Source organism: Tympanuchus pallidicinctus, unplaced genomic scaffold (genome assembly GCF_026119805.1).
Source record: "Tympanuchus pallidicinctus isolate F22 unplaced genomic scaffold, pur_lepc_1.0 scaffold8, whole genome shotgun sequence".
NCBI classification, from domain to species: Eukaryota; Metazoa; Chordata; class Aves; order Galliformes; family Phasianidae; genus Tympanuchus; species Tympanuchus pallidicinctus.
The window spans coordinates 7,867,171-7,891,840 of NW_026294802.1; the positions used below are offsets into that span (position 1 = coordinate 7,867,171).

Here is a 24,670-nt window from a genome sequence, read left to right on the forward strand (position 1 = left end):
TAAAATAATAATAATAGGTTTTTCACTGCGTGAAAAATCAGCTTTCCGCATAACACTTTCATCATATAATTATGCTGATTGTACCAGTTGTCAAAATGATTTGTAAAAATAATGGTCCTTTCTCTCTTCATTCTAGCAATGCATTTAAATTCTAGCAGTTGCATGGTACTGATAATTTATGTATTTGGATAAGAGCATATATACATTCTCAAAAACTTAGCAGCTCCTGCTCCAAGTGGGCTGGAATTAAAGAATGAAAGAATCATTGTGCAAAAAATATATTTCAGTGTTGTTTTCCTGAGATTTTAGGTAGTGCAGTGATTATATTGAATATATCCCTATATCCCTAAGCACAGGGAGAAGGTTGTGTGTAATTCTAACTGAACCTTTATCGTTATCTAATTTAATAGCTTTGTCCCATTGCTCCTTCCTTTCTTACTAAGTTTCTTCTTTTCAGAACCCATTCTATGAAGCTGAGCTTTCAAATGCTGCTTGCATAACTTGTGACTTCTATTTAATTTTGGCAATAAAGGCAATAGTATTTTGGCTTTCGTTGTTAAGCTTAAACAGATACAATACTGGAGCAATGGCAGACTGATGTTTTTGACAGGTAAACTGAAAAGTTTACTGTAGTACTTACTTACTTTTTGCACAGATATTTGCTCAGTTTTTTAATAGAAACATCTTCCATCTGTGATTATCTGAAATTTAATAATAAGGTCTGATACTTAAAAGCATAAATCAGTCATCTTCTTATGTGCATGTATTAGATGGTTGATGTGTATGTGCAGCATTAGATGGTTAAATTGACTTTTTTTTTTTTCCTGTAACTGAGCAGACATTTTTAGAAAGGTAAAATAGCGTAGAAATGAAACAAACCAGAATATTTCCAAATAATACATTGAAAATACCACCGACTTTTATATTTGGTAAATAATTAGGTGTTACGTGACTTTTTACATTTGAACTATTCGTGTTTATAACTTCAGAAACTCTAACAGTAAGATTCTGTCTAAAAAGTGAGTTGTGCCTGGTTGTTTTCCTTTTTTTTTTTTTTTTCTTTTTTTCTTTTTTCTGTGGTTTGACTTGCTGAGCTGATTTACCACATGGTGCTCATGTATTAGATCTGGTGGGAGACACATGAGGCAGAGGTCAGGTAGGTGCAGCAAGGAGGGTGGGACATTTCTGTAGCAGCAGCAACTATGCTGAGTAGAACTGAACCCTGAGGTGAGAAGTGTTTTGGAGAAGATATATGGTGTTGTCTAATTAAACATACTATCAAGAATCCTGAGCCTGCATTTTTGTCTGCAGTGTCAATAAAAAACAGTCAGACTGTTTGGATCAGGCTGTTGAAAACCAAGAGACCTTGTATGTCCTAAGAAGAAGGTAAGAGACTTGAAGGAAAAAAAACTTCTGAGCTGTAAACCTATGTGTAAGTTGCTGAGGAAAAGTAGATATTCCTGCGATGGCATACCATGTTTCCTCTTCTTGTCACTTTGCAAGTACAAAGTGTCGTGCTGGTGTTGAGGGAAGTGGAGGTTAGGAAACTGCTCGTGTAGTAAAATTGCATCTAGAAAGGTAAGTCCAGTAGACTGTGTTGTACTTGGTACTGAAAGAGGTGAAAAAGTTGCTTCTGCAATTGAATACAGGCAAAGTTCTGAAGTGGGATGACCTGGGCATGGGTATCTGTAAAGAGTAATGAGGTGAGAATTAACCAAATAGTGGTTGTTGGAATAGGAAGAGCAATCTGAGCAGTATCTGACATGCCATGGTTACTGGTTGAAATTAACAAGAAAATGAGAGCACTTGAAGATCAGAGAATTGAACTGAACAAGATGTGAGAGGAGCCAGTAGCTAAAATTCTTTCAGGGGCATAGAGCTAATTGCAAACATATTTCAAAACTGATTGAAGGAAAGACTTTCAAGAGTCCCTTTTGTTTAAATACATTATTTGGCTTGAGAATTATTGGCGGTTTACTGTGGAAATAAATATGCTAATGAAATGCTAAGACATGTCAATCCAAAGCAACATAAGAGAAGAATGTATCTGTTTGCTAAAGGAGAAAACCCTCCTTGCAAGGAAGCACAAGTGAAGCTGTTTCTCTGCTTCCTGAGATTGAGAAAGGAGTGAAGGGAAGTAATGCCCCCTCAGATCCACAGTTCTGCTCCTCTTGAGCAACAGTGAATCTTTACAACTACAGGTACTCAGGTGAGTGTGCTCCTCTAGTAGGATTAACAGTGGCTGTTTGGTGATAGAATGGCTCATCCCATTCCAGTTCCCTGCCATGGACAGGGCTGCCACCCAGCAGCTCAGGCTGCTCAGGGCCCCATCCAGCCTGGCCTTGAGTGCCTCCAGGGATGGGGCACCACAGCTTCTCTGGGCAGCTGTGCCAGTGCCTCACCGCTCTGAGTGAAAATTTTTCTCCTGATGTATAATCTGAATCTGCCCCCTTCTAGTTCAGAACCATTCCCTCTTGTGCGATCACTATCAGAGCATGTAGGAAAAAAAGAAAAATGGTTTCCCTCTGGTTTTTGAGCTCCCATTAACTACTGGAAGGCCACAATGAGATTGCCCCAAAGCTTTCTCTTCTCCAGGCTGAACGAATTCAGCTCCCTATGCCTTTCTTCACGGGGAGGAGCTCCAGCCCTCTGATATCCTTGTGGTCCTCCTCTGGACTTCCTCTAACAGCTCCGTGACTTTCTGGTGCTGGCATCCTTGGGTCTGTAGCAGCGGCCTCATGAAGATTTTGGCTTAGCGCCTATATGAACCAGGCTGCTCGTGAAGTACTGTGTCCTGTTCTGGACGCCACGATTCAATTCAAGATGTGGATAGATTGGACAAGGTCCAAAGGCAAGCTACAAAGATGATCTTAAAGGGGGCTGGAGAAACTACCTTACAAGGAAAAAATGGAAAGGGTTGGATCTTTCTGCCATGGAAAAGAGAAGGCTTGGAGAGATCTCATCCAGCATCTAAAGGGCAACTACAAAGATGTCAGAGGCTCACTTCTCCAGTAGTGACATGGAGAAAACAATGGGTACAAAGTTACACTGGGAGAGTTTTTGTCTAATTTGATGATCCTTTGAGGTATCTTTCAGTGTGAAAGTTGTATGAAATAATGGAGGAAAGGAATAGGAGACTGAGTCAAGGAAAATGGTGTCTTGTGTAGGAACTGGCTTAATGCATTCATTCATTTTTTCCATGTTGAGGATGATCCATCTGATTTCTGCAGTCCTTTGACTAGATCATTATGAGTTGCTTGCATTTCTCAATTTAAGATTCTTATTTTCAATATGCATTGCAAATAGGAAATATCAGGAGTTGTCTAGGAGGAATATCTTGCAATCAGTGGATAATCTGGACTATTAATCTCTTAATCACTTTGTGATGATTAAATTGTGCAGTTGGTCATCTAAACTTCTTGTATCTTGACAACTGTTATCTTTGTAGTGCAGTGTTTATATTCATTCCCATTTATATACCTGGAATTTTATGTAACAATAGCGTGTATAGACTATTTGCTTTAATAAAGTGAAACAACTTTTCAAGTAATGTTGCCTTCTTAATGATATGGAAAAATAAAAACAAAGCACTCTTGATTAAAACTTTTATTTTTTTCCCCTTGAACCTGGATTCTTTCAGTAAGACCAGCAGAAGCAGTTCAACAGTCTCAAGTATTTCACACCCATAGGTAGTCCATCGTTCTTCCTCACTCTCCCTTCGAAACAGAAGACAGAGAAAATGCAGTGAGAACAACTCCTGAGTTAAGGACACGGTGCTCATTTGCCAATTACCATGACAAGCAAAACACTCAGCATAAGAGATTAATTTATCGCCTGCTGATAACAGACTAGAGCTGTGAGAATGAAAAGCAGAGTGAAAACACCTTCCCTTGTCCATCCTTTTCTATCTCCTCCTGAATAGTACAGACAAATGAGGAATGGAGCTTGCCGTCTTAATCCATGATTTGTCTCCACCACTCCTTTGTGCTCACTCTGCACCTGCTGTACCCTGGACTTCTCCAGAAGCTGCGCATGGACAAATGTTCTGTGTCGACCTGCTCAAGCTGCTGCCATGGGCAGCAAGGAGACAGCCTGCTCCACCATGGTCCTCTCCTGGTCTGCAGAGAACTTCTACTCTGGCCTGAAGCACCTCCTGCCCTCCTTCTGTGCTGACTTTGCTGGCTGCAGGGCTGTTTCTCTCTTGTTTTTTCACTCCTTTCCCTGAGCTGCGGTTTGCAGCTATTTTGCCTTTCCTTCAGTCTGCTCTCCTAGAGTTGCACCCAGTGTCTCTCCATGGCTCAGCTCTCCACAGTGGGTGCCTTTTGGAGCAGCTGGAGTTGACTCTGATCTAATGTGGGGCAGCTGCTACGCTCTGCTCATGGAGGTTGCCCCTGCAGCCCCCTGCTACCAAAACTTTGTTTCATGAACTCAATATAAAAGATTTTGGACTTCTGGATTGCGCAAAACATTGTCTAAATTTGAAGTTATTTAATTAACATACTGAAATTATCCGTACTATCTTTATTTAACAACGTCTAAATTTATAGCATTGCTGCAGTAGAGAACAGCCTTTGTAAGGGCTTTGGTTTTTTTGTGTGTGGTTGTTTTTTGTTTGTCTTGTTTTGTTTCCTGTGCAAGAAGGCTTCTTTTTCCTTCAGGTAAAAGCTGGGATGTGTCAGTATCTATCACATATATTAACTAATGCTCTTCTGGTTGTTTTACATGCCCACCTTTTGCATGGCTAGAATTTGAAGAATCAGATGGAAACTTCAGACTAAAGCAAAGCCATTCATTCTCTCCTGAGATTGTAATCTGTTTTTTTGAACTTTGAGTAGCAAAGGATTTCTTTACTTGCCAGGAATGGGCATGTTGTTGTGTGTGAAAAAACATAGCATGTCCCAAATTCTTCTCCTGCCTCTTGCTGACCTTGCTTTCATGCTACGGGATTAGTCTGCAGCTTCCCTGCAGGAGATGAGCAATTCAGAAATGAGGTAATGTGTACTGCAGACGTTTCAGCCCAAATGGGTGGAGAGGTGAAGGATAATAATGATATTTCATTCAGGAAAACAACCGGTGTTTTGGGAGCATTGCTGTGTTTGAGTATGTTAATGCTTTCCAGGCTCTCTACTATCTCCTAGTGACCTTGCTTTGATGCAGGAGGACCAACGTTGTACTTATCACAGTAATTGATTGTTCGCTTGTAGCTGGAATGATTTATGTCACGTTTGTCTCTGTATGTTGTAGAAAGAGACTCAGGAAAGTGACTGGTAGTGGTGCTGTGTGTGATTGATAGACTCTATGGCTTCCTTTTGTCAGTGCTTGTTCTTGCAGGTGCTGGAACCTCATGTGCCCTTTGCATCAGTTAGGCATCTGCTGGTATTTCCCCTTTCCATGTCTCCCAGTTAGTGTTTTGCTTTTCTGGTTCTGAGCTTGGAGTAGAAATTGTAGATTGAAAATGTTTGCTTTCTTTATAGAGCAGTTAGCAACTACTGAATTCCATTCCAGTCTCACCCATCTCCATATATGCAAAGCCTGTGGTGCCTTCATAAAAGGCTACGGAGTTAAGCAAGCCGGAGAATGTGTACAGTAGTTAAAAGATTTTCTGCTTTTATTTTCAGGTTATCTGCAATGTTTTACAAGAGAATAAAATTATTGATCTTAGGCAGAATATGACAAACAGTTGTCAGAGCTCGAAGGAACTGTTGCTGAGCTTTTCAGTGTTCTTGCCATTAGCCAGTTAATCTGGCTGAGATGACAGACAGATTAGATAGATACCAAGATAGGAATAAAGGCAGTAAATGAAAGCTTTGCATGGAACACTGTGTCCTATTGAACATTGTGCAAACTTGAGCAAGATACAGTCCAATGTGAATACTTACAGCTGTTCAAAAATCAGAAATTTAGCTAAAATATGGGGTTTCTCTAATATGTCTATAAACCAGCCTTCTGATTTGGGACTTTCAGAATGTATCTTTAAAACAGTTTTCTTACAAAATTAGGATTGAGATAGTGATCTCTAAAAGGAGAATAAAGCATATAGGCAGAAAAAGATGGGATATGCATTTTTAAAGAGCGCTTTTGCCTTTGTTTCTGTTTATACGTCAGCTGAATTGTCATGCAGTAATGATTTCTATAGTTGTGGTCTTAAAAAGAGAAATGAAATATTGCAAGAATTATAATGAAACTTATTTGTCAGCTGAGTTTTATACTTAGATTTTAGAACAATGTATGTATAAAAAGCTATATAACTTAATTTACGTGTGGTGTTTTGTGACTGGAGAAGTGGAAGAAATAGCTGAAGCTGATGATAGAGAAGTCAGAGTGACGTACTTCTCTTTGAGAGGTACTTCTCAGATTTGACTGGCTCATTGGTACCCTTTGAATGCTTGACTTGTATGTTGTGGTAGTACTATCTACTGGCGTTTATTGCATCTGTCAGCAGTTTTGGCACTGTGCAGCTAGAAAGAAGATTACTTGGAGATGGATTGTTTCAGAGCTTCAGTATTTTGGCTGTCATTACACTTTTGATATGAAGTGGCTACCTGAATGTAGCAATGTTCAAGTTCTCACGTTCCTTGAATACATTAAATAGAAATATGTAAACATGGTTTAAATATTCAACGTTGTAGTCTTGTTTCTCTATTATAAAGTCAGCAATTTTCAAGCAAGCTTCAATTAACTTTTTAGAGAAAGAACTCTGCCAGGATTCAGATTCTACGAGTAAGTAGGGATTTTTTTTCTTGAGAGCTCTCTGCAAGAGCCTGGCTTCTCCAGTTAATCTCTAGCATTTCATCTTCCAAAAGATTGTCTCTCTTCTGGCTTTAAAAGTAGTGTTGTTCAGATAGTAGTTTAGAAGTTTTAATGTGACTACTAGGAATGTCTTCAATCCTTCTTTGACTGTTTAAACAGGCAAAAATTTCACCAGGAAAATATTACTACAAATGGTATTTTTAAAATTACAAAACTATTGCTACTGTATGATTAGTGTGATCACTTGTATAAGTTTCTTACCCAGTACTGGTAGGGTAAAAATTTCAGGGAGCATACTGAAGTCTTATTTGCTGTCTTGGAGGTAGGAGTCAGTCAGATACTTTTTGTAGAAAAAAAAGAAAAGAAAAATAGGAAAAAACCCTCATGATATCTTCTACAAATTGACAGCATGTAGGCTTCATGTTTTTATGAAGAGAGAATGATTGAGTGATTCTGTGGACACTCTGCTGTAATCAGGATCAAAGACTTTTGTGGGAGCAGAGGGTATTGATATATCTTGTGGATTCATTTTTAAAATAGCTTAATTCCTGTTTCCTTTCTGTTATTTTAAATGGCATTCTCTTTTCAGCAATGAACAAATTATTACTCAAAATTTATGTGGCAACCCAGTAGTTGAGATAGTTTGGTAGCTCATGATGAATTTGTAAACTAAGCATGTTCTGGTAAAGACTTGAGATGTAATTATTTTTTAGCCTGAAAAAAGAAGTCCTGCATGTATTCTCATTAACATTTAAAAAATGTCGTTGCAGCTGTGTTGGGGTGGAGGAGCATCATGCTGTTGACATTGATCTGTACCATTGTCCCAACTGCGCAGTTCTTCATGGACCTTCTCTGAGTGAGTATGCATTATTCAGATTTTATTTTACAGTTTTAATCTGTTTTTGCTCCAAGTACAGTTGAAAAAAAGTCCATTCAGAGGAACATTCAAGATGATTCTGATTATTTAGGAGTTACTGGTTCTGTGACTAACTTTGAACTGATAAAAAGCAACGATGATAAACAACAACAAAACCTACAAGGTGTCTTTTCTTGAGAGATTCTCCTTGATGTGAAGATGCAGATAGAATAAAATATAAGCCACAGCTATAGATTAGAGAAATCAAAGGGTGCAGAGCTACGAGAAAGCAATCTGTACTTGGCTGAGAGAGAGAGACAAAAATTAGGAATTCATCATCAAAAGAAAAAAAGAAAAATCAATTGCAGGTAGTGATGCTTTCTCCTGCTGCATGTATGATATGCTATTAACAAAAAAATAAAGTTCCAAAAGACTGCTTAAGATTTCTGTATTTTAATCATCAAAATTCTAATACCCAGGAAGGCAACCTTGAGAAAATGTTCAAGCTAGCTTTCTTTGCTTTCTTGATATTTAAGGCCAGTATTCCATAACAGTCCAGAGTAGTTTGAGAATTGGAGCTGAAATTGATGTCTGCTTTTCCTTTATGTCTTTGAGAATTACACAGCCATGTATTCCAGGTGTCTGGTTTGTGAATATGATTCCCCCAAACTCCTCGTGGAATTTTATGAGTTGCCAGAAGTGAATATGGAGTCAAGAGGGACCTCTCTGGTTCTCCTTTCAGTAGTTGCCTTTGCTGAAGAGATCTGAAGTAGAAAGATTGTAAGACTTGACTTAGGAAGAAAATATTTTTGTCTTTTGTAACTACTGCAGGGATGCTTTTTTATCTGACTCCTTAGGTTTCCCCCACAACTTCAGTTCTCAAATGAAGTAACGGGATAGTGAGTTTCACCTCTCCAGTTTCTGTGTTCAAACCTGAAAAATATCTATGTATGATTAGTGTGCCCACACACACTGTGGGCATTTGTGTTTCTTTAATACATGTTCTTTCTTTGCTTGAAGACCTTGTAACAATTTATGGCTAGCAAAAGATCTAGAATCTCTACAAAGCTGAATTTAGCATTTAGAAATGATCATTTTAAATCACTGCACTGTCATTGGTATCATGTGGAGTATGAGCAAAGTGATTTATTTCAATTATTGACTTAATTAAAATATGTTAAATATCTTGTACGTGGGTTATATTCAATGCCTTCAGTATTAGCTACCTTCATGTTAGGGGCTAAAAGGTAAGTTGAATGCTCTTTTACATGCTTGAAGTTTTATTATTACAATTGTCTTTTTCAATTTCAAATCCTTATGTGTATTCTGTACATAATACAAATACGAGCCATTTTTCTACCTTTCTGCCTGTTTTTTTTTTTTGGGGGGGGGGGGGGGGAGAGGTGTGTGTGTGTGCATATGCATATGGAATACTGGGGCTGGGAGGAACAATAAAAGGTGGGGTTCATATCAGACTTTAAAAATACTAAAAAAACATGGAAGTTTGGAACTTTATCCTTCTGGTTTGACAGAACTGGTATAGTTCATCATCCTCTTGATGCCTGTGAATAGCCTGTCTTGTAATGCAGAGACTTCCAGCTGTCATGCTAGCTCTGTTTCACCTGCTGCAATCTGACAGTGAAATACTGTTGGATAGCTTTTTCAAAAGATAAGAATCTGTAGAAAAAAATTATCCTTGCTACTTCATATTGCCTCAAGTGAGTAAATAGTCTAGATTTAGTAGAAGATTCAGACATATCACTTATCTACCCAAGCAGAAGTGATATGTTGAAATATGTCTTCATCTGCAGTTTCATTAATTGTACTCAGCTAGTCTGTCATAATCAAATCTTTGATAGTTTGTGGTTTGGACATCGGCGTGCTTTAGGGTTGGGAGAGGCTGATGTTTTATGACTTCAAATGTTGCAGTAATGCTACACTGCTTGAAACATGTGAAATTATGTATGTAAGTAAAAAGCACATCTTTTATTTACTACTTTGTGTTCTAGACTCCATTGGTCTAAAGAAGTTCTGAAGGAGACCATAATTCAACCATGTTCAATTTAAGAGGACAAGTGCATCTATGATTTTGACAAGCACATGTGTATACAACCTAATGTAATCAGATGGCATTGTGCAAAAAAAAAATTACTAAAAACGTACGAGAAACATACATTTTGTATTACCAAGTGGATTTTCATTCAGCATCGAACAAAATTAATTATGTTAGTTCCAGTAATGAAAGGAAAGCTACTGTGTGCTCCTTAAATTTTTCCACTCTTCTCATGCTAACATTTCTCTTGCCTTTTCCATTAGTGGGCATCACATAAAGGAACTCTCACAAGACTGGGGCCTGGTTGTACAGATGTGAGTGCTTCTCGGTGGTTCCCTTTTCAAGTCCATGTAGGATGTTTGAGACAAACAGACAAGTGTAGGCAGGCAAGGAATAGAGTTTGCCTAAGCTAGATGCAGTTATCAGCCCATTGTTTTGAATGTATAAGGAACATAATTTAAAAATAAATTCCTGCTTGCTTTTCATGAAAAATTTCTCAACGCCCCTGTAACTCTGTGGTTTGTGTTTGGTGTGTATTTATAGCATTGTCTCTGCAGGTTATGCCTCATTTTTTAGGAACACCAAGGGTTAATGCTTTCCTTCCACTAGTTTTGAGGGATTTGGAAGTGAAGGAAGGCAGTTCTTGATGTCTTTTAACATTTCTTTTTAATTTATTTTAATGTGAGCACAGGGATTCATTCAGTTAGATATTTTTTCTTGCAACTGTTATTGTAATGTCTTAAGGAATTATAAAGCTGCAACATAAGAGAAAGCCTTCATTATTGTTCTATGGTTTTTAGCATTCTCTTATTTATGGAAGCATGATATATGCTACAAGTACTAAGTAGAGGAAGTTTAATTTCTGTTTTTCAGATGTTGGAAGGTCAGACTTTAAAAAGTTTTATATTATATATATATATATATATATAATCTCTTAACCAGCTGTATCATCTTACAGACTTAATGAGCTGTTACACAGCAGTTGTACAGAATTTCTGAGAAGCTACTCTGTTGCAAATTAACATTAGCCACTAATTTCTTGTATTATTATTTATGAATGAGAAAATGGCTTTGAAAACTTAATAAACATGGCTTGGTTATTTATGAAGTTTCACTGTGTTTGGATAGTTGGCTCATTAGCAGTCTCTTCAGCAGGGATTGTGAGGGTAGCAAACAGCTATAAATGTCACTTCATTCTCTTAAATGTCTTCCAAGGGGTGCATTTTGTCACTTTTGTGGAAAGCAGCTTATCAGTAGGAATAACTGTTTGTCATGCAGTGGCTGTAAGGTGTTAGTTATTCCTATATAAGCGACTGATATTTCTGCAGAAGCAGCACTGAAATTTTGTGGTTTTTTTTCCCCCTTTTAAAATCCTTTGCTATTTGTTATCCTTCATGCTGTTGTTATTTTTGGTATGGTGCTAACTTCTTTTGAGTTTGGTTTATCATGACTTCGATATGCTTAAGGATGAGCTCTTCTTTAACTAAAGTTAACTAAAGTTAAATTTGTATTAATGTAGTTGCTTAGCTGGGGTATATTTGTGTTGCATGGTGGTTTGTGCATAGCCTATAAGAGACCATTTGTGCTGACAAATGACAATAGCTTTCTCCTCTTCTGCGTTTCTTCTGCTGATGGAAGTAAATTTCTGCACGGTATTAGTCGTTGCGTTCTAGATCTAGTCACAGTAAATATACTTGGGGTAGACTTCCAGTAGTAACCATCAAATGCTGTGGAACAGAGTTTGGCTTAATTTTGGTGGCTTATTTTGGGGAAAACTGAAACGCAACCACCTAATAATTATGTTTATTATGTTTCTTAGCGTAGTAAGTGGAAAGTCACTAGCAAGGTTGTGAGCTGAGGACTGTCACAGATCCCTTCTGCTGAGGCATCTGTTGGGAACTTAAGAGGGCTTTTGCTGACAGTTAGGTGCTATTAATGAACACTTTCTTTCAAAGTAGTGAGTTTCTGTTCTTTATAAATGAAGCTATAAAATGGGTGCTTGTTTGATTAAGACGAATTAATTGCATATTTGGAATGAAATAATTTGTTATTAAATAATGCAAATTTGAGGGCAGGTGGTAAGTTTACCAAATCATAAATCACCTTTTCCTCTGGTGCACTTAAAGCCAAAAAATGCAAATGGAGAGAGAGGCTCCGTACAGCCCTACTATGTTTTACAAGAGCTTTTTCTTGTTCGAGTATCTGTTTTGTTTTTTTTTTTCAAAGGGAGTCCACCAGCACAGCTTTTTATGAAAACGCTGTTATTCATTTTCATTGGCCCTGTAAATAGAAGGAGCTGTTAAAAAATGCAATTTAGTTACTTCTGGATTATCAGACTTCCAAAATTGTGATATAACGTTGATTTATTATTTGTTCTTTATGAATATTTTGCCATAGTGAATAACAGCTTGCAGCAACTCAGAAGTTCATTGTTTTGGGGCATAATGCTTGCATTATGTGTGTTGTACTTGCAGAGTGAAGACTGTACCTGGTAGGATAGCTTATACCCAAAAGTGTTATGGAAACATAAGCAGTGGATAAAAGAAAGGTGTTTTTGTTTCAAACAGATTGCAGTGGTGAACAACAGTGTTGTCAGATCGTATGTAAATATGTTCCTCTGGTCAGATAGCACAATGAGATAAGTCATATTAATTCTATGTTAATGCATGAGAGGAAGAAGCGTAAGGATCTTGAGGAGATAAGATTCTTCTCTTTATTTAAAAAAAGTGAGATTTAGGAAATTGAAATCGTGGTTTTCATTGGCTTGAGATTGGATAAGTGTCAGGGCTGTTACTGTATGCTTTCGTTGTTCTGCACTGAGTACAGAGTTTTGAATCATGGTGTATAACATGCACTGGTGTTCTCTGATGGAAGAGGCTCTAGAAGTGTAAGTGATTACTGTCAGGTGTTCTGAAGGTTTCATTTTTGGCAGATGGATAGTTTCACCTGTATAAACAATAAAGTTTGTTAATCTTTGTGATAGGGTTGAGGCATGCCTGGTTCACTGACAGAGGGACTGTTAATCTGAACCATCTGATTTAACTAATTCAAAGTTTAATCCTTTTGAAACTTGTAGTGAAAAAGAGAAGGAACTGGCACAGACATGACTACACTGAGTTGGATGATGGCTCCAAACCGGTGCAGGCTGGAACACGGACCTTTGTTAAACAGCTGCGGGCTCGCTCTTTCCCAAGGTACAGAAGCTCACTTTAACATTTTGGTGAAAAAGCAAAGACCTAAGACTTCCTCCTCCTTTAGAATTCTCCCCCTTCCACTGTTCTTATCAGTCCCTGATCCCTTTCCTCAGGGCTGCTCTCTAGCCACTTCATCTCCTAGTCTATATCTGTGCCCAGCATTACTCTGTTCCAGCTGCAGCACCTGGCATTTTTGTTTGTTGAACTTCAGCTGTTGCTAGTCACCCAGTGCTCCAATCTGTCAGAGTCCCTCTGCAAGGCAGAGTGGATGTGGCAGAGTGACTGGCTTTTCTTTTCTCTCACCTGAAATATCAGAATATTGTCTATCTCTGTAGTCCAGGTAAGGAGAGAATGGGAAATTACTCCTCAGTTGTTTCATTCCAAATAATGTAGAACACTTATATGTGCTAGTAGTATAACCATTCTCTCATGCTTTATAGGAAAGTAGAGAAACTTGTTTGTAGCAGAAATCATCCCAGTTTGTTTGTGGTTGTTTTTCATGCTTATAAATATGGTAGCTTATAACTCTTGACAGAACTTTCTGTTGTTGTTATTAAAATGTATTTTAATGTTTTCTTTTTCCTCATCTTTTTAAATTACTATGTTAGATTACATAGAAATACAGTGAATTACCAGGTTATGTTTAACACTTAATTTTTCATTAGGGAGTTATATTGGTTTATTTGTCTTACAGTCTTAATTTGATAGAAGTACGGGGTTCTATTTTTTGGAAGGTTCAAATGCAGCCATTTCAACCAGTCCTCCTTGAATTTGTGACTTTTTTTTTTTCACTAGTGTTTGGAGGATGTATTTCTGCTAATATTCCATAATTTCTTGTTTGTTAGTGCTGATGAAGTCATTTTGAAAATGCATGGAAGCCAACTGACGCAAAGATACTTGGAGAAACATGGGTTTGATGTACCCATTATGGTTCCTAAATTAGATGGCCTGGGGCTCAGACTTCCTCCACCAACTTTCTCTGTTTTAGATGTGGAACGCTATGTAGGTAAGGGTCACTGTGGAATAAGTGCAAATGATCCCCTCTGTAAAGTAAAACAAATATTTACATGATTCTAAGAGCTCCTGGAGTGCTAAATATGTATTATAAACTAAGCACTCCTAACCAGAACAGTACAATTAAGCTACCAATTTGAATTTTGTTTATGTGGATATCTGATGGGAGAACACCATTATTTTTCAACTTCCAAGTGTGTTGACTTGGGTGCAAGATGAATGTGGAGTGATCTTTTTGTTATGCTACAGGGTTGTCCATTTTGTGAGAATTGAATGAATCACTCTTAAGATTGATAGAGATGAGTCACTGGTCAGAATATTACAAAACATGATGTTTTGAGCTCAGTGAATTGGCTTTTTCAAACTAAATAAATCTTTCTGGAGACCTTCCTACCATGGCCTCCTTTGGTGAGAGCCAGAGCTCCCGGCAATTTGTTTCTTGCCTGATCTCTGGATAGTCTTTAATCATTTCAACTTCATGCAAGTGTGCAGTACATAGACTGAATCATTTTGAGCATGAAGTTTGCTGTAGTAAACAGTACTGTTGAGAAGTCTGTGTGTGGGTCTTTGTTCTTGTGAGAATTTGATATAATTCTGAGTACTAAAAGTAGAACGTCTGTCTATCAGAATTTTACCATGGAAACAGAATAGAGGAAATACATAGTGTAAGAAATACTGTTGCTGTTACGATGACTATAAAGAGTAATGTATTCTGCATCAAAGTGTAATTGTTGTTTTGATATTTCTGAAGCTTATCTTTTGGAAAACTGTCAGTTCAGATTCAGAGGAAAGTTTGATCATCTCATTACTATGCATGTATTTTGCCCTGCCGGGTTCTGTGGTTTAGGGAAAAAAAGAAAATGGAGATTTGCCTTTTTGTTACTGAAATTAAAAATAAGAAATCTTAATAAATACTATTCCAAGTAGGATTTGTCAGGATTATGCTAATTTTTAGTTTTAAACTAAATATATTTATAAATGTGCATCTAGATGCATTCCAGAATTAATTTTCAGATGTGATCCCTGTATAACTAAATGCACATAATACAATTACTATTATAATTTTGTCATTACTCCTTTATTTTGGCTAAGGGTTACTTCTTGCTTGTCTGGTTCTGCACATTTAACTTTAAATATGTGCTGTGTGTATTTGTGTTATCTTTACAAATGAAGCTAGCCTTAGTAATTTCATTGAATTATTAAGGCGTGCGTGCTTAAAAGCTATGCGTGTATGAAAGGGTGAGGGTGTGGGATGTTTTTGAGTATCTGCGTAGTCTTCAACATAAAAAAAACTGTTAGTCAATTATGTCAGAAGTTCAGTGCAGCTTGCTAAAAACTACAAGCTGTGAGCAGTAAAATCTGTTATTTGTGAAGAATTCTTTGTGGTCATTGTGTTAAATATTCAAGTGAGTTAAATATTCAAGATTCAAGTTCTCTGTACTGTGTTTACCAGTGAAAGCCACAGACCCAGTTGTTATTATTTTAACCAATTGCAGTGATTCTGTATTGTTCCTTTTATTTTTTTGTTGACCATGGGTAAAGAGGATTTATTTGTACACTGTTCTCAGTTATGTCCTTAGTTGACAATAACAATTAAAGCTTGACCTAGTTAAAAGTTGGTTTATACCAATCTTTGTTCCGCAAGAATGCTGATGGTCGCAGAGGTTTTGTGCAGAAATACATTGATAAAAGCTAGGAAAAGGTAAAGTTGCTCTTAAACACATTAAATAATTCTTTTTACCTGTGATAGGATTAAGCAAGTAATCCTATTTTTACAGGTGGTGACAAAGTGATAGATGTAATAGATGTAGCAAGACAAGCAGACAGTAAAATGAAGCTCCATAATTATATTAAATATTTCACAAATCCTGACCGACCAAAAGTGTTGAACGTGATCAGCCTGGAATTCTCGGACACAAAGTGAGTACTGACTGCAATTTCTTGAATGTAGGAAGTGGTTTTCACAAAGGTGAACAGTATGGATACGGCTGTAATGTCTTTAGCACTAAAGTTAAGAGGCTGCATATTTTATGTAGACAGTTACTGTGATGTAATATGGGTATAAAACAGTCTTACTAATTCATAAGTAATAATTTTGTAGAAAATGTGCGTTTAATGCTGCTGTTTGGAAAAAAAAAAAAAAAAAAAACACCAAAAAACAAAAACTAGAGGCACTTGCACTTGATCTTATTTATGTATTTATTTATTTATTTTTTTCTTAAAGGATGTCTGAGTTAGTGGAAGTACCAGATATTGCCAGAAAGCTTTCATGGGTTGAAAATTATTGGCCAGATGATTCTGTCTTCCCTAAGCCTTTTGTTCAGAAGTATTGCTTGATGGGTGTCCAGGACAGCTATACTGATTTTCATATCGATTTTGGAGGAACTTCAGTTTGGTACCACGTTCTCTGGGTATGAAGGCTTTTTGCTTAATGATTGTATGAAACAAAAAATTATTCAGTGTTCAGCTTTCTGTCATGGCATTATTGCCTCTTCAGAGTGAAATTCTGTACTTAGAAAGACAGGTGAGGATCTTGAAAGTGAATTCGTGATTGTTAGTGTCTTGTTTTCATGCTTCTATTTTATCACACTGTTGGTGACTCCGGTGCTATGTGGTTGGCTGACCATTTTAATTGATCGGTAGGTTTTACAGAACGGTTCTAGTATTTATTAAAAAATGAATTAAATGAGAATCAATGACACTGTTGAGTGTTTTTTACATTACAAGATACATACCCCTTCTTCCCCTTATCCTTATTGGTTACTGTCCTATTGACTAAACTTTTGTGCAACTGCAGTTGTGAAACAATGAGTTAGGAAACACCAGTGTCCCCTAGTAGAACTACAGAATTCTGCCATTTATATGGGGTGCGTTTAGTGCAAATGACTCAGAGGTTGTACTGTCTGCCCAGGAGGATGTGCATTTATTTATTTGATGTTTTTGTTGAATAGGGTGAAAAAATATTCTATTTGATCAAGCCCACTGATGAAAATTTGGCTCTGTATGAGTCTTGGAGCTCATCTGTCACCCAAAGTGAAGTATATTTTGGAGACAAAGTTGACAAATGTTACAAATGTGTTGTAAAGCAAGGACACACTTTATTTGTTCCAACAGGTAAGATATTACTCTTACTGCTAGGACTTAACATGTTTAATTACCAGGAACTAAGGATATCCTAAAATGACACATTGCGTTATCAATATTTATCTTGGAATTTTGAACGGGATAAAAAACAAACAAACAAAAAGAAAACACTACTGTGAGAATTGGAGTATGGCATAAGACTCAGTAAATGGTGCTGATTTTAAGCAACCCTGAATGGTGCTGAGGCAATAATGGCAAGAGTTAATTGTTAGTTTAGTCATTGTCTGGGAGGTGTGCATGTGATAGAATTGCAGTGCACATCTTCCTTGATCCTTCATCTGCTATGATGAGTGAAAAAGTGAAACTATAATGATAAAGGCAAAATGCAGTTGGAAAAACAAGGCAGTCTTCATTGTGCTGTGCTTTGCAAAGAACAGAAATAAAAAAAAAAAAAAAAAAAAAAAGCAATTTATAATATTAATTAAAAACAAACAAACACAACAAAACCAACACACACCAACCCATACGTTGCTTGTGCCACAGTACTCTATAGAATGGTACATGAAAGGCTGAAATTTCCTCCACAGGCAATAGAGCAGATGTGGTGCTTACTCAGCATAATTGCTAGTTTCAGATCTTTTCTCTCTGTATGTGGTGCCCCAAAACTAAAATTGGTTGGTTTTAGCTGAATGAGGGCATGGATTTAGTGCTAGTTAGCAGTATATAGTTATGATTTGGTCTGACCTTGCATCAAGCTGAGAAGCTTTCTCAGTTTATACATGTTGCCTATTCTCAGTCAAAACACAACGTAATCTGCAAATCTGTGACCAACTGCTCTTTTGAAAGATCTGTATGCGTGTTAAATAAGAACAAGTCTGTGTGCATATTTTTAGCTTATTTACATTAAAAACGCACAGTCAAAATCTTCAGTGCAGATTTTTAATTAGGAAGCTAATATGTTCTTTTGTGCACTTAATTGAAATTATCCAGTAGCAATTGGCTGGATTGATAGTGTAGTGTTGGTCATGCTTTGCCATATTGAATGGTAGTGTTTGTAGGGACAATATTTTAATTATGTGCCAAATTAGTGTTCTTAGAATATCTAGATTGTCTTAAATTAATCATAATTTCACTGGAACTGGGAGGGATGTATTTATTAATAATGTATAGAGTTACTTCTGGATTCTTACAGTATTGCTAAATGATGGGTTTTTTGTGTTGTGCTAATAGTTGAGTTACGTAAGCAACATGTAAACATGAATATAATTTTTATTTGTCTTCCTTTGTCTTTTGCTCAATATGGTTTTTCTGTAGTATTTCCATTATTGTTTGTTGGAAGGGGAACTTTGGGGAATCTTTTACTTGAGGGGACAGAACAGGACTAATTTCTCAACTTCCACCCAGTCAAAATGTCTTGAAGACCTTCTTATGTTCACAACGCCTTTACTAACCTGCAGTTCAACTAGATTTCTGAAACATATTGTAATCTGTACGTTAAAAACAGGACTATTTGTTCCTTTTCCATCTCTTTTTCTCTTTTTTTTTTTTTTCCTTTTCCCCCTACCTTTTTTCTTCTTCCTCTCCCCTTTTCTCCCCTCTTTTTCCTATCTATTTTAGTATGTACATGCAAGTATTTAAAAATAGTCTTTAAAGTAATCTGTGTGTATGTACTAAGTTTCTGAATCTTTTGTGTCAGGCTGGATTCACGCTGTGCTCACATCTCAGGATTGTATGGCTTTTGGAGGAAACTTTTTACACAACCTCAATATTGGCATGCAGCTCAGGTTAGTCTCGACTCTTACTGTACCTTTTCCTCAGTAAATAGGATATGCTTTTAATAGATATTTTTCTTTGTGCTTGTAACCAGGATCAAATGGGTACAGGCTCTCAAAGCAGACGATAATGGCATTTTCAGTTAGACTGTATCCACCACATACTCTTATTTCATTTCTGCAAAGTTCGTTTCAAAACTGAAGGGTATGCATAATTTAATTAAAAACAAAGTAAACCTCACCCCCCAACCCCATTACTTTGGAGGTTAGTATGAATAAATAAACCAAAACTGAGCAAGCCCAGGTGTGCAACACTGAGTTGAAATGAGCATCCTCAAGTCAGCATTGCTCAAAGGGCAGCTGTGTTTAGTTTTTGTCCAAGATGTGGAGCTGTCTTCTAAACATATTGTTTTTATTTATTACAGTGGAATCCTGATAAAATTCCATCTGTTAAAAGATCACACACTGGGTTTGTATCCTAGTTTTATGAAGTCCAACTTTATTCTTAGAAGTGCAGCAGTCAAACTTGATAAGGTCAGAGCCTGGATGAGACCAGAGTTGAATCTTGTCTGTGGTCTTGTTGGGGTTTAACTATGTTGTACTTGACTTTTTTTTATTTAACATGGCCGTGCTTATTTTATTTTATTTTGGACATTGTATCAATTTGAATAATTACATAGTTAAAAAAATAAGTTGGATGACATGAATGCTTTTAGTTAATGTTTCTATTTGTTCAGGTGTTACGAAATGGAGAAGAGGCTAAAAACCCCAGATCTTTTCAAATTTCCTTTCTTTGAAGCCATCTGTTGGTTTGTGGCCAAAAACTTACTGGAAACATTAAAAGGTAATCCTTGTCTTACTTTTTACGGTATACATATGTCTGCTTTAATGTTTCATTGACAGTGGAAGAAATTATGTTGCTGCTGTTTGAACAGATGAAATGTTTTGAGCTGAAAAGCCAGATAGTAATTTGTGGTGTTTGGTTGTTTTTTTTTTTGGGGGGGGGGAGAGGAGGAGGCAGTGGTATTTATTTTTTTTCTTCCAAGTCACATATTTTTAAACCATATTGTAGTAAATACTGCACTGTTTAGTTGTAGATTTAACAAGTCATAATACGGGCTTTAGTGCAACACAAGATCTTTCTGAAAACGTCTTTGGGATTTAAAGCTTTCTAGGGTAACTAGGGCTGTGCAGAATTTGTGGTGTACAAGATGATGTGTGTAACTAGCATTTTATAGCAACCTACTGGAACTTTTGAATTTTTTTATTAGTGTTTTTTTTTTCTCCAATGCTAATAGTGTATCTGACTAATGAAGATATTCTGATAATCTAGAATATCTGAGATTCTGGCACAGTGCAATTATACACCAGACAGATAGGATTAATTTCCCAGTACCTGAAAAGGCCTTGTTAAGGCAGATATGATTTCAACATTGTTGCTTTTTACAGTAAACCTCTCCCATATCATTTTAGATCTTCAAGTATCCTTTGGAAGCCTTTCTCTCCTTCTTTCAGTAGATGACTCTCTAAGCGATGCCACTGATTTCTATCCCTGGGCTGATACATGATGGCTTTACTGTTGAATGTAAAGGTTTTCTTGCATTTCTGTGATTTTTTTTTTGACCTTTTCAGTCAAGCTACCTGTTGTCTTTTGCTCCTTCTTGTCAAAGAAAAGGCATCCATAAGAGGTTTTGGAGGAGAGATGTACCAGTTCCTGTGAGCAGTGCCAAGTGACTTATATTGGTGTTTAACAGTAGACACTTCAAAAGGCACTGATTCTTGACAGTTTGCAGTCCTTTGCAAACTTCCTTATCTAGTCCATTAATTTTGTTACTATACCCATGTGTAATTAAGCCTGACCTCACCTTCTTCTTCTCAAACGTCTCACCTCTCTAACTGCTCTGTTTAATCTTATTAATAAATATCATGTTTCAAATTATGTATTTCAAATAAATGTGCCTTCAGAGGATACTGCAGAATTTAGCCTCTGCTCTGGAAGAGATCACTCACATAACCTTTTTATAAGGTGAAAACGGTATTGAAAATTATCTGCTATCCTTTCAGCCATGAAATTTAGAAAGCTTTTAGAAATTTTACCAAACAAAGATTTTTTTTAACTTGCAAAAAAATTGTTTTCTTCTTGAAAGCTTTCTTTGGTAGTAGGTCTCGCGTTTGTGTAATTAAAATTTACAGATGTGTCAGAAAATGTGGGAGTTGTATTTCTGCTGGAAAATCAGTGGGATGTATGTTCCTGAGTAACCTAGAGCTGAAGCTATGTGTTTCATCTCTTCCCCTCTTTTATCATTTTACTCCTTGCTTGAATGGGTAGACCAGGAACCTCTTGTGATACATGGCTCATATCTTAAGTGAGGAATATGAAGCTTATTTCCATGTTATTTTTAATCTGTGGCTTATTGTGAAAATTCAGGATTTAGTCTGTCATTGCTAAAGTGATGGTTAAGTTGGGCTTTGGCATCAACTTTCACATTTGCAAAATGTTTACAGGCAGAATCCTTTGCTTTTAAATAAGGAATGATACCAGTTCTGTTGTGAAATGTGATTACTAATACCAGTTTGTAATACATTGAGCACATGATTTTTAGCAGTGCTTTGTAAAGTTCAGGTCAGTAAGCAAAATTGGCACGCCATATCTTCCTGGTTCTTTTTATGAAAGGATGACAACAAGTCATGCAACTGGTTTTGTCTTTTCATGGGCAAGGAGTATATTCTGATGCTGTGAGCTATATGGCGTTTGCCTACATTTTTCTCTGCAGTTCTAGGGACTTAAGAAGAAGTGATTTGTCCATCAGTACAATGCTGATTAGTTTTGATTGGTCTTATATAACAGAGTGCATATTTTTAGCTGCAGTAAAAGAATAAAAAAAATTTTTTCAAAATCCAGTGCTAAAAGTGTAGTGCTGCATTGTATTCTCAAACTTTTATCAAGTCACAGCAAGTGGGCAGTTGGACTCACGCTGCAGCTCAGCTTAAAGGCCTTGCTATTCTTCTCACACCCTTTAAGAAGTAGGAACTCCATTGGAGAACTGTGGTTTGGAAGCAGAACTTTTTTTTTTAATTGAGTATTCACGCAAATACCAAATGTAGTATTTCATTTGCTTGCACAATTTTTTTCTTTTTTTTTTTTTTTTGGACTTGCATAATGGCAACTTTATTGGCTGAAGGATAGGTATCATTCTACTGTTTTTACTTACTATGTTTTTGTTGATGTCTGTGTCCTTCTTAGAACTGAGAGAAGATGGTTTTCAGCCTCCAAGCTATTTAGTGCAAGGAGTGAAGGCTTTACTTACTGCTTTAAAACTATGGATGAAAAAAGAGGTAAGTACCAGTAGTCTTATTTACTGTTTCGGTGAATTCTGACTTTATTTAGAAATAATTGAAGATCTGTGTCCTTGTCATACTTAAGATTATTTTTCTGTTAATGAGTAATGAAAGACTGTGGAGAGTATGTGCTGCTGACCTGGGGAAGAGTCATGAAAATTTTATGTTGTGTGACACTAATGATGTCTTAGCCCAGTGAGTAAGTTCTTGTATGATAGCTGGTAGGAATAGAATCTTGCTTCATCTCAGCATGGCATAAGAATTCTAGAGAGGTCATTGAGCCTTTTGTTTATACAGTCAATTCATCCTTATCTGAGGCAATGGAGGTACAGAATGCTGTGATATTTAGAGTTTTCCATTAATGTGAGTGCTTTGGAGAGTACATTTCAGGTATATCTATACTGCTGAAAAATCGGTTTCAGTTGAGGAGGATATTAACTTAATTAGAGTACTGTCTCTGATGAAGATTTGCTGGCCTGTAAAATCGTTAGTGTGTTGTCAACACTGGCTTTGCTGCTGCTCTCTAGGAGGGCTGATTTGCTTTGGCACAGCACTGGACTCATCTTCACCGAAGTGACATTATCTTTGTTTCTGCAATGTTTTAAAACTGCCTAGAGTTACAAAATGCTGAGAATAGAGATTGAGGGATGCTAAAGTATTTTTACTTTTCATGTCTTGATTTGAATTCAATTTGTGCAAGGTTTTTATTGATATATTTATCTTCTGGTTTCTCTGGTGCAGAGCGTCAGTCTGCAAGCTGGTTAATATGCACAATAAAGATGATGACTTATCCAGTCATCTGATCTCTTGGATTGTAGCTCTGGCTTCCTTCCAACTTACATAAGCAACAGGCCTCAGATTCTATTTTTGAGATGTTTGATCCATGTACCAGTAAGATTATTTGGGGTAACTGTTCTGTTGTGGGTTTTTTTTGTGTCTGTTTTTTTAAATAGCTTTTTATAAAATTAATTAGCTAATTTATTTATTTATTTTTTTTTCCAAAGGATGGGTGCTCAATTGTGTTTTAATGTTATCAGAATGCTTAATTGTGATGGTAATTAAAAATAATAAATATTGGTGAATTCATGTGCCTACCAAGACTATTTGAATATATATATATATTCTTGATCACCTATTTCTTTTTTCCCAGAGTTTGTAAGTGGCTCTGGGCAGCCTGATCTGGTGGTTGGGGTCCTGCCCATGGCAGGGGGGTTGAAACTAGATGATCTTTGGGGTCCTTTTCAACCCAGGCCATTCTGTGGTTCTACAGTTCTATGAAATGATTTCTTGAGTTCAATGTAGCACAGTTTTTTTCCACCATTTACTTTACCTGCTTAGATATCAGTTTGAGTTTATTGACATATTTAAATTGCTTGGCTGGATTTTTTTCCCATAATTATTCTGACGCAGCTTAGTAGAGAAAGCTTGGGTGTGGAGAGATACCTTTTATAGTAGCAAACAAATGAGCTTGCAGATGGAGCTTCCTCTCTCAAAGTACTTGCACTTTACCTGTGAAATACCCGTTTCTTCTGGTACAAACTGTGTTTGCTTTAGAGAGGCTTGTCAGTGTTTTTAAACCAGGTGAAACTTTCCAGTCAGTGTTTTGGAAAATTGTATCAGAGTCACTTCCTCTTGTAGCCATCATGGACAGGAAGGCTCTTTGGAACAGTCCTTATGTTGAAAGGACTGAGTGGTCCTAAAATTATCATTAAGTTACTGGAAAACTTATCTGATGCTGGAGATGCTGTGTTCCCAAATATGAAGCAGAGTATAAAGGTGATGAGAATAAAGGCACTTGAGAATGAACAGTGGTAAATAATAGCAGCAGATTTTATCTTGCCTGTATAATGATACTGAAATGAATATAGCGTGGCCGTACTTATGACTAGTTTTTAATGACCTGGAGGAAGCCGGATGCAGTGAAGTATGTTTACAGTATCAATTTGCTTCTAGTAATAATTGTTGAATAGCAATAATTTTTGAAGTGTGGATAGCTGAAAGTGTCTATGGGACATTTTTGCATTTAAATAGTTAACTGAGGGGATACTGGAGTTCATGTTAGTTACTCTGTTCTGTGTGTCAGCGTTTTGTCTGCTTCATTCTACCTAAGTGTGTCTTGGGGCAAATTTAAACTAGATACAAAATACAAAACTTGTTTTCTAGGTCTAAATGTAGAAACTTTGGACCTGCTCAGATTGATAATAAATGTATAGTAGATCTGGCTGTGCTCTGGTACTATTTCAGAGGATTAAAAGGAGCGAACTCTTATAGCTTTCTGAGTTGTTTTTATAGGGAATGGTTTTGAATTGCTTTCTCCAACCTACCACGTTTTAAACAAGCTGAGCAGGTCATTTAAAAATGAGATATGAGGCAGATGTCTAAAATCTGCTTGTTGGCTACTCGTTCCTCATTTGCTATTTAGGATATATTATTTCATAGATAAATTCTGTTTCTGAAAATCTTTAATTATTTTCCTGAGTGTGTCTCTATACTGACTGTGCTGAAAGGGAAGTAAAAAAAAGTTAATTATGGAGGAAGGAAATGAAGCAAATATCAGAATGGCTTTGTATTAACACTTCTTTGGAGTTTCTTGGACAATCTGTGGGAT

The 24,670-nt window shown here is 36.7% G+C and overlaps 1 protein-coding gene across 2 annotated transcripts in view; it reads left to right on the plus strand.

Moving 5' to 3' along the window:
* The window catches only part of KDM7A (lysine demethylase 7A), a 60,973-nt gene that overhangs the window by 16,108 nt on the left and 20,195 nt on the right, over window positions 1-24,670 (plus strand). For both annotated transcript variants that reach the window (XM_052667291.1, XM_052667290.1), the window contains exons 2-10: window positions 7,521-7,606; window positions 12,736-12,853; window positions 13,699-13,859; window positions 15,646-15,787; window positions 16,092-16,278; window positions 16,819-16,981; window positions 18,648-18,735; window positions 19,461-19,567; window positions 21,968-22,059. In XM_052667291.1, the coding sequence (XP_052523251.1) occupies window positions 7,521-7,606; window positions 12,736-12,853; window positions 13,699-13,859; window positions 15,646-15,787; window positions 16,092-16,278; window positions 16,819-16,981; window positions 18,648-18,735; window positions 19,461-19,567; window positions 21,968-22,059 (1,144 nt within the window). The remainder of the gene's footprint in view (window positions 1-7,520; window positions 7,607-12,735; window positions 12,854-13,698; window positions 13,860-15,645; window positions 15,788-16,091; window positions 16,279-16,818; window positions 16,982-18,647; window positions 18,736-19,460; window positions 19,568-21,967; window positions 22,060-24,670) is intronic.